The 10,180-nt window shown below is 40.3% G+C and overlaps 1 protein-coding gene across 1 annotated transcript; it reads left to right on the top strand.

Moving 5' to 3' along the window:
- On the top strand, positions 1-8,960 carry alpi.2 (alkaline phosphatase, intestinal, tandem duplicate 2). The gene is made up of 11 exons (XM_036518873.1): positions 1-76; positions 385-501; positions 3,685-3,800; positions 4,081-4,255; positions 4,712-4,884; positions 5,953-6,078; positions 6,225-6,294; positions 6,595-6,733; positions 6,953-7,143; positions 7,324-7,440; positions 8,680-8,960. Exons 1-11 carry the CDS (start codon positions 1-3, stop codon positions 8,958-8,960), a joined length of 1,581 nt encoding a protein of 526 aa, XP_036374766.1.
- Positions 8,961-10,180: the final 1,220 nt, after the last annotated feature.

The raw sequence follows: 10,180 nt of genomic DNA on the forward strand, positions 1-10,180 counted from the left end.
ATGGCTCCTCGTGTCCCCCTAATTACTGGATTACTCTTCTGTCTTGTGATTGACTGGTCCTCCTCTGTGATCCCTGGTAAGTGACAGATAATTTTGTCATTTTTTTCCCACTGGTATGTTTTTGGAAAATTCCAAATTAGTGGGGGATATTTTTTATTAAGTACAACATAATCCTTACAAAGCATTCTGCTCATCAATCAGTTGATGTAGAATGCTTTGATGAACAGTACCATATCTACAGCTTTCTAATGAAGGCAAATGTATCTTATTGTGTTGCCAAAATGGGGGTCGTATATAGATATGTGCACCTTATCTGGGACAGTGCTTGTAATGGGTCTGAGTCAGTGATACCCAGTGTCTCAACTGTTCTGTGTGGTTTCTCAGTGGAAGAGGAAGACCCCCGTTTCTGGAATGTCAAAGGTCAGCAGGCTCTGAAAAAAGCTCTGGACCTGAAGCCAAATCTGCACCGAGCCAAGAACCTCATCCTCTTCCTGGGAGATGGTGGGTGGAAGAAGGTTTTCTCCTGTTGCATAGATCTGGGACATGGAGGCCATATTCAGAGCTTTGAAATTCAGCATTACTCTGACATCTTGAAGTGAACAGAAAAATCATTACAGTTATATCATGACTCACTTGTAAGTGGGACATGGAGGGAAATTCTGATTCCAAGTTGCCTTTACAATCAAATTTACTTTTATACTGTACATTTAATTTTATTTTTAATGACTGGAATTTGGCTTTTTACTGGATTTCTCAGGGTTATCAATTTATTTACCGATTTCAATCAAATGATACTGGAAAAACTGAATCTCATAATAAAGTAATTATAGAAAGTGTTTTATTATTGAAGGCTGGGGGAAGTGACATTGAGAGAGACCTGGAATAGAGAAATTCCCTAACCCTGTTCATAAATGACAGCAACACAGATTCCCATTTCTGCAAAATAGTCATTAAATAATCATATAAACCTAAAGCTTATGTGACATTGAAGTATGGGTGTAGCTGTTTTAAGAACTATCTTCAGAATACATTTTATTTCAAATGGAAACAAGGTACAAGTCTAAAAATTGCATTACCTCAAAGTTACTGCTGAACGACAATTTAATTTTATTGAATCACTATGTGATAAAATAGGTTGATAAGCTTTTGATGCAATTTTGGCCTTATAACTGACAGTAAATTCAGTTGAGTGAACAGATTAAAATCTGCTTGTTCTTGTATATCGCAACATTCAAGCAAGGTAGATTCAGGTAAGACTTTTTGTAAATCAAATGTTATCAAAGTACTCTGCAGTACTGCATCATGCTTATGGGCAGGAGGAAGCAACATGCAGATACATGGCAAGATACAGGAAAGCCTTTGTGTGACCTGTAATCATGCCATAAATTTCGACAGTATTATGAAGGGAGTAGGGGCATAATGCTGTGATATCATGTGCTGTCATTAATTTGAGCCCATAAAGTTAAAACCAGTCTAATAGTCCATTTGATAATTGCTGACAGTTTTACTGACCTCATGTAGCGTACTTGAATAGGAGCCGCTGTGTAGCTCGTGGCTTTGAAATTAGCTCTGGACTTGGAGCACTACCAAGAGCAAGAGTTAACTTTCATTGACAAGATGCACTTTTTATGCTTCAGGTTTATTTTTGAGGAAAAGTATGCTTGCGTTTTTTCCTTGCATTATTTCCCTAAATTTTCAGCATAAACATTAAATATATGATTTGTAAAATATTGTCTCACTGGAAAATGGTGGCAAAACATGTGTATTGATCTTATGAGTGTTGTTGCAGCTAAATACAAAAAATAGTCCTTGAGGGAAAAAAAGATTTCCAGTGTTAATGAAATTTGACCTCAAGAAAATGGTGGTTTAGCACTGAGACTGGGGACATGAGCTGTGCCATGTCACTATAGCCAAAAGGATCAAATCTAGCCTGAGGCTGCGTAGTGGTGCAGCCTGGTTTATGTCACCCTGTTCAACTGAGAGCATGCAGAATGATTCAGTTCAAGCCACATTCTCACTTTTTAACATTCAAATGTTCAGTCTTGCATTTAGATTCCGTTCCAGTGAGTTCACCTTTCTGACACCACTCCTAACTGAAACCTGCCAGCAGAATCGCAGGTTTTTGGACAAGAGAGAGACTGGTTGATCAAATGACCTGGTCACCACACCAGTCCCTTTTGATTATTCAGAAGCTTGCTCTGACGGTAATGACAAAAGCAAATAATACATAATAAGCACAGACATCACTAAATCATCTTCAACATCAACAAATTAATATTAGTCACGGAAAGCAGCTACCCTCTATCAAATTATCACTTTCCTCTGTCTGTGGTTAGCTCTCTAAAAATGTAGCAACGTGATATTTTCAGAAATGTTTAATGTTATTTTATTGTTTGCTGTCATTACAGCAAACAATAAACTAATAATACTGATACCTAGTGAACAAGGCTAATAACATACCTTGTAAGGATGCTCAAAGCCTATGTTGTTCAATAAATTACATATTTACTGCACTAGTAAAACATTTAGTTGTTGTAATCTGATGGTAGGTCACCAAGATGATTTAAATCTTGTGCAATCAGATTATGAGTCATTCAGTCACCTGGACGTAGGAGTGGAAGACATTGCTTTCTTCTCCCACAATGTTAAAAACAGGCCATTCCTTTGAATTCATTTACAAGTTATGACTTTGTATTTGTACGCAAACTATAAACTACAAAAAATGTTTATAATACTTTAAATGTTTTCAGTTGTATCACCGTCCACATATTTAAATGTATTGTAATGTAATGTATTTAAATGTAATGTAAACTGTCATCACCCTAGATGATCTCAGCTCGATGCACTGTACCATGATGAGACATACGTTTTTGGACATGAACTGTGTTTTGCCCCTAAACAATTGTGCTTGAACGTCCTACCAAAACTGACGCCATGGACCCAAAATGGTTGTATTACTTGAATATCCAACAAGAAATTTACTTTCATGGGAAATGTGGATGGATCTGTGGGTGGATTCTGTGTAGGATTTTCTATGTGTTGTGCAAATGGAGATGAGTGTCCACATCCTGCCCATGTCATGCTCAGGCCAGCCAAATGTCACTGTCCTTTTGCCTGCTGTAAAACAAACCCCTTTTCCTCCAAGCATTTCAGACTGGAAGCTGGAGGGTCTGTTTCTAATCCTTGTATAATTTGTTTTAGGGGTTTCCTTTTTTGTTAATTCAATCATGAACCAAAAACAAATCAAAACATGAACGCAGTAAATGTTTAGTGTTAAATAAAGTCTAAGATAGTGTATATGAGTCCCAATGTTTTCTGTTTCATAGTGGAATGAGTTAAATTGATGGAACGAGCTAGATTAGTTTACAAAGCAACAGAAAGCTAACAAGCTAGCTCATGTTTCAATCTGTCATACTGCATCTGCTTTTACGTTTTACGTTATATGCATCTGTCAAACTGTGGCTTTTCATGTATGTGGTGGTGAAAAGCACAAAATGTTGCATAAATTCTGCTGACCAGAGTACTGTGTGTTTGCATGGAAATGTCAATTATTTGATCCCTGTTCTACTATTGCATGTTCAAGGCTAGTAATGACAAGATGGCTTTGTTTCAAGGACTTTGACACTAAGTGCTCCCCCCTTCTCTCCTAAAGTTATCTCAGCAGGTTATTTGGTCTCTTTCCAGGCATGGGCGTCTCCACAGTGACTGCAGCACGGATTCTCAAGGGACAGATGGCAGGGAAGACGGGTGAGGAGACTGTCCTGGCCATGGACACGTTCCCCTACCTCGCCCTGTCCAAGGTCAGACACAGCCCTGCCTCTGTAATGTCTATTATACTGTATGCGCTCTGCCTTCCCTGGTTGCGCAACCATTATACACATTGGACTGTTCCATTACATGTAGTGAAACTAAGGGTCTATGCAGGAACAGAGTACTTCAGCACCTTAATTCACAGTAATATGCATGATGAATCAATTCATCTCACTCACATGGGAAAGCAGCAAGTGTGTGGTCTGCGGATGTATTTTCATATTCTTGTGTGGATGGGTAGTCAGACTGTTTCTATGCATATCCCTGCAGACCTACAATGTTGACCAGCAGATGCCTGACAGCGCAGGCACAGCGACTGCCTATCTGTGTGGCGTCAAGGCAAACTATGGCACTCTGGGGCTGAGCGCAGCAGCCCGCCGCTACCAGTGCAAATCTGCCTACGGAAATGAGGTCAAGTCTGTCCTGCATCGAGCCAGGATGGCAGGTAGGACCACAAATGCTCAGCAGCACCTAGCCTTATGGCATCTGCAGACATTAATCAAAAGTCCATAAACTACAACAGTATGCAAGGCCACCTTGTACCCATCTACTGTAAAACTGGAGAAGTTAAGCATGGCTGGGCCTGATCAGTTCTAGCATGGGCAACCTTAATGGTGAAGTACATTGGCCCTGAAAAGATTGCAGCAATTTCTGCTGACATCACTCAGCTGAATGGTCATATATTGAAGGCATCCTATCGTTGTAAAGCTCTTCGAAATGTTCTGCACAAAGCCACTGAGAGTTTCACACCACACAAACTGCTACCTGTGTCTTTGAGGGAAAATGAGTGACTGTTCTCTCAAGGAATTGATCACAGCACCTCTGGAATGAAAGTAAGAAGGGGGGAGGAGTCTCCTTATCCTGGTGCCAATGACATCAGCTCAACTTTGTGCATTTCCAGGCAAGTCAGTGGGCATCATCTCCACGGCACGGGTACAGCATGCATCCCCGGGAGCCAGCTACGCACACACTCCCAACAGGGGCTGGTACAGTGACTCAGACCTGCCCCTCGATGCAGTGCAGGATGGCTGCCGGGACATCGCCTACCAGCTCGTCCACAACACCGACATCAATGTGAGGCTAGAGGGGGGAAGGCAATCACCACATCATCTGTGTTGCATGTTGCAGTTTTTGTCAGCGAGGACACAGATGCCATGAAATTAAGAGTGTAACTGAGGGGGCAGTTTCACCCGTAACTAGGTTCAGGCTAATTTGCTGTCACAGTGGGGTGTCGGTCAGGACACAGGAGTCAGGTTCCGGATTCAGTTGTTTATTGGGGATTTGGAATGGGTGGATGTGAGGGTTTGTGTTGTATGTGTGTGGTTTCCTGCAAGGAGTAAACAGGGAGAATGAATCAGTACATTGCACCAGGATAACATGTATGGGACATACAAGCTTTGACTGCATGAATGGCTATGGAAACATTTATACGTCAAGGACATACTATCTTAATTAACATGCACACCCCTCTCTCTCTACAGGCAATTGTATTACAACCAGTTGAACTTAGGCATACTACTTACTTTGGCACAGACGCACACAACAACAGCACAATGCTTGGTCCCCAAAGGCTTGGTCTCCCCAGTTCTTCACCTCCCAGGTATTGTTGCGGTACTGAGGTGGGGGAGGTCACCACCACCTTTATATTGTCCCTATCCCTGGCCCTATTGAGGCCCTGATTGGTGGCCAAAGGATACGGGCAGGTCCGAGGGCAAATGGTGACCTGGGGGCCGTCCTTGGGGGTGCGCCTGTGCCTCGAGTTACCTGTGGGGGTCCTGCTGATAAGGGGAGTAGCAGGACCGGTTTGGCCAGGTTTCAACTGAGTTGTAAACAAGTGCCTGTGAGAGGTGGGGGTGGTGCGCAAACAAAGACAAAGAAAAAGACAGAAACAGAAACATGTGGCCCTTTTCTACAAAGAGACACCTGTGAAATTTTGAAAATGTTGCAGTCCAAGAATGAAATGGGATCAGATAAAGAATTATTAAATGCTTGTTTCCTTTCACATGAGCTGTAAAGATGCAAAAAAAGTGACATGCCATGTCTTATAAGCAAGTAATCAATTGCTACTGTCATATGTTTGTTTTCTTTGGCTGATTACTGTAATGCTTAATGTTTTCTGCCACTGCCACATTTTTGTTACAGGTCATTCTTGGAGGGGGACGCGCATACATGCTACCCAAGGAGACCAGAGATCCTGAATACACTACCCACTTTGGGACCCGATTAGACAAGACTGACCTTATCACAGAATGGCTCAAAAACAAAAAGGTACACTTGTTTGATTATAGCCTTGTATTTCACTGAAACCTTAATTAGAAACAGAGTGGAACAACTGTATTTTACTTATATTAATGTAGGATATTATATTATCTGCAGGATTCATTTGATTTTTGTCTGCCTTGCAACCCTTACAGAATGCACACTATGTGTGGAACAAGACTGACTTTGATGCTGTAGATGAGGATGACACAGACTACTTGATGGGTAAGAATTCAATAGCCCCATACTCCAACGTATGCTGACAGCTGGCAAATGGTCTCCCCTGTTAGCTGTTTTTGACTTTTTCTTTGCCTAGGAAAATAACTGCTAGATTTCCAATTTATGTTGCATTACTGCATATGTCCAGAGGAGGTCACACTTGCTCATCACTACTGCTACAGTTCATACTGCAAGTGCACTGGCTGCTTCTATTCTTCTATTCTATTCTATTCTATGCTTCTATCCTTCTATTCATGATTATCAGTATACATATCTAAGCGTATATGCATTCGTGTGTCTGTCCAGGGCTGTTTGAGCCGAAGGATACCAGATATGAGCTGGAACGCAACCCTAACACTGACCCCTCCCTCACTGAGATGATGGAGAAGGCAATCAAAATCTTGCGGAAGAACCCCAATGGATTCTACCTCTTTGTGGAAGATGAGTACAATTCACCCTTTACACCTCTGACCCCTGGGCCCCAGCTGCCCCAACATGAACAAATGCATATCAGAAACACCAATCAGAAGTAGAATATTTGTATAGGTCATAGTTCTTGTGTCAGCTGTCAAACAATTTCATGTTGTTCTTGTGACTAAAAAGAGTACGCCCATGAAATTTATGTGGATAACAATTTGATATACTGCTGGCTTTGAATAACAAGGGGGAGAATAGACCATGGTCACCACGACAGCCGGACCAAATATGCACTGACGGAGGCTGTAGAGTTTGACCAGGCAATTGAGAGGGCTGCGGAGATGACCAGCGAACTGGACACTCTGACTGTGGTTACTGCTGATCACTCTCACGTCTTCTCCTTTGGAGGATATTCATACAGAGGGAACCCTGTTTTAGGTACAGCAAATCTGACATTGTAGCTGCTGTCCTCTGATCCTCTGATAATGCACTGCATTTTTTTTTTCAAAACAATATTTTAACCCATATGTCCTTATGGAAAACTGATATTAAAGTTAAGCAATGCCTGTCATATTTATATGTAATAATGTTTGCTTTTTTATTCTGTGTGTCTCAAAGGATTGTCACGTAGTTTAGCTGATGATTCAAAGGCCTTTACCACTGCTCTGTATGGAAATGGACCAGGATACCAAGTCATTAACGGAAGCCGTCCAGATGTGAACAGTACTATTACAGGTAAGAGCCCTGTATTTAATTCACTGCAATTTCTTACAGTGCATGAACTCTTTCAATGATGATTGAGAAAAATGCAACTGTGAAAGCATCTTACATCATATATGTATGTGTGTGAGTGTGTCTGTGGGTGTATATACACATACATTGTTTATACATACACACATTGTCATGCCTTGTCAAATTCCTTATATACTATACAGAATATTTATGAACTACAATGTAAATTTACAGTATGCAAATTCATCTTTTATGTACAGTATGCATTACTTGTACTGCATGTCACAGTATCTTCCCATATAAGGCATGAGTGAAAGGCTTAAAATCAAGCCAAACCAAAATCATAGTAAACATATCTTGTCATAGAGATTAGGTAACAGTATTTCCTTCATATTTACTATATACATGATAATCAAACATCCAATGGTAAAACATTCAGGGGAGATTAAAAAAATGAAATAAAAATAAAACTTGAAAATAGAATTAAATTCAAATTAAAATGAACATAATATTAAACTGAATGAAAATAATTTATAAATTCAAACGTACAGCTTTTCTCACATTATACCCATGAGAATCTGTGCTTAGTGTTTTTAAAATGATGGCCTTGTTTGTAAAATTAAGAAGATAAAAGAGATTATAAAACCTGTCCATCATGCACATCTCAGAAATAGTAGTGGATTCCTACGCTGCATTGGAATGTCAGCACAAAACATTAAGGACTGTTAAAAAATATGAATGCATTTTCTCTTAACAAGTAACTACTGTATTAATGCATACATATTATGTGATCAGAAGCACATTGTAAAAAGTACATTTAAAACCTGAAAGTGATATATAAATATTAGGGAAATAAGTGAGTATGACACACAATGATAATAGCACAAATATGTTCACAAGTATGTGTTACCAAATGCTAAACCACAATTCCTACACTCATTTTGTTCACTAAAAGAGTTCTTTTCTGGCACTCATCTGCTTATGGTCATACACTCCACTAGAGGCGCATCAATGCAAAACAATGTAAATATACTTGTAATAGTCCATATATTCTTTCCAACATAGTACTCCTCTATTCATGACAGCGCTGCTCGCTAGCAGCTCTTGGGATGCTAATTAGGAGACCATACAGTAGAGAAGAGCTTGTGGCTTACAATAGTTCACAGTATCAGAATACTGTCACCATTTCTTTGGGCATGGCCTCCTCTGTCCTGCTGCTCACTTTTCATTTCTCCCTCTCAGGGTTTAATGATTACATACAGCAGTCGGCCGTGCCGCTCGACTCAGAGACCCATGGCTCAGAAGATGTGGCCATATTTGCCAAGGGCCCCATGGCCCACCTGTTCCATGGGGTGCAGGAGCAGAGCTACATTGCACACGCCATGGCCTATGCTGCCTGCCTGGAGCCCTACACTGACTGCCTCCTGGAGGTGGAGCCGGATCATGCCGTATCCCTGCAGTCCAGCCTGCTGGTGCTGCTTCTGGGTCTCCTGCCACCTCTGTTCTCGCTGCTGTCTGCCTGACATCATCAATCCCCCTCGACCCCTCATCCCAGCAGTAGGAGATACTCTCTATTCCAAGGGTTTACTGTAACTCCATTCTTATAGAGCTGCGTCCCTACTCACATGTCCTCATAATTTTGTTGTAACTACTATTATTATTGTGCTTATTGCTATCATCATCCTTATTGTCAGGTTAGTTACCAGCTTTCCTTATACACCTTGATCTTAATAATGAATTATATGTATTCATGCACTGAATACAAACATAGGCCAATATCAATGTATCAAACAATAATTATTGGTGAAATCAAAAGAACAGTTGCATGATTATACAGTACAAAATGCAATCACAAAATGGAACATACCACAGTAAAAAAAAATGGACTATTCCCCCCACTCCATCATCTTCAGGATTAACTCTAACTTCTGTTATAGGGCCATGTGAAAGGATTACAGCTAAATTGATTAAATAATCCAGGTATTATGCCTGAACAGGTGTGTTCTGTTTGTTTTAGGCATCAGGCTGGTGCCATCGCTAGAAGTAGTGACAGTGAGCATGATTATGCTGCTGCAGTGGTACAGAGACATTGTGAGGATGTCATGTGTTAGGTGGGATGTTGTCCAGCTTCCCCATGATTCCAAATGTGCTTATTTATTTACAAATTTATATTAAGTTGAACTGAGCCTCAAAGTGGAGATATGTACAAAAATGTAAGTTATTCAGAATGATAGCAAAATTAAGTTATTCTGTGAAGAAACAGGATTTTTCCTAATGCTGTTTGTACATCGACTGTGAGAATAGTACTTGCTCCTAAAATCATCTGCCATCAGCTCCTGCGATTAAGGTTATTGTGTAATGGAGGCCTTCATGGCATCTATGGAGTTGATGATGTACAGTAAAATATGTCTTTGACTAAGAATGAATGCTGATGATTTGATGGGCTGTTTTGGTTTTTACTAGAATGTGTTTTGCTTGCATGCTGTTGTCAGGAAACCCTGCTGAAATCCCTAAGGTGATGATACATGCATTGAAACAGAAAAAATGAAGAGACATTCAAAGCTATTTATCTTGAATTCCTAATAAAGGTTATATGACAGGATGTGTCATGTATGGCTAAAACAAAATTTTAAAATGTGGATGATTTCCTTACTTCCTCTGCTATCTTCCTTCTGACAGAAATGCTGTGTAGTAATTATTGTTTGTCTGTTGTCTGACATTAACAACAGAAGTTACATTTTCA

The sequence above is a fragment of the Megalops cyprinoides genome, chromosome 2 (assembly GCF_013368585.1).
Source record: "Megalops cyprinoides isolate fMegCyp1 chromosome 2, fMegCyp1.pri, whole genome shotgun sequence".
Classification (NCBI taxonomy): domain Eukaryota; kingdom Metazoa; phylum Chordata; class Actinopteri; order Elopiformes; family Megalopidae; genus Megalops; species Megalops cyprinoides.

Coding starts and splice junctions, on each gene's coding strand:
- alpi.2 (XM_036518873.1), top strand. CDS start 1: ATGGCTCCTCGTGTCCCCCTAATTACTGGATTACTCTTCTGTCTTGTG. Junction 6,295..6,594: donor TGACACAGACTACTTGATGG/GTAAGAATTCAA, acceptor GTGTCTGTCCAG/GGCTGTTTGAGCCGAAGGAT. Junction 7,441..8,679: donor TGTGAACAGTACTATTACAG/GTAAGAGCCCTG, acceptor TCTCCCTCTCAG/GGTTTAATGATTACATACAG.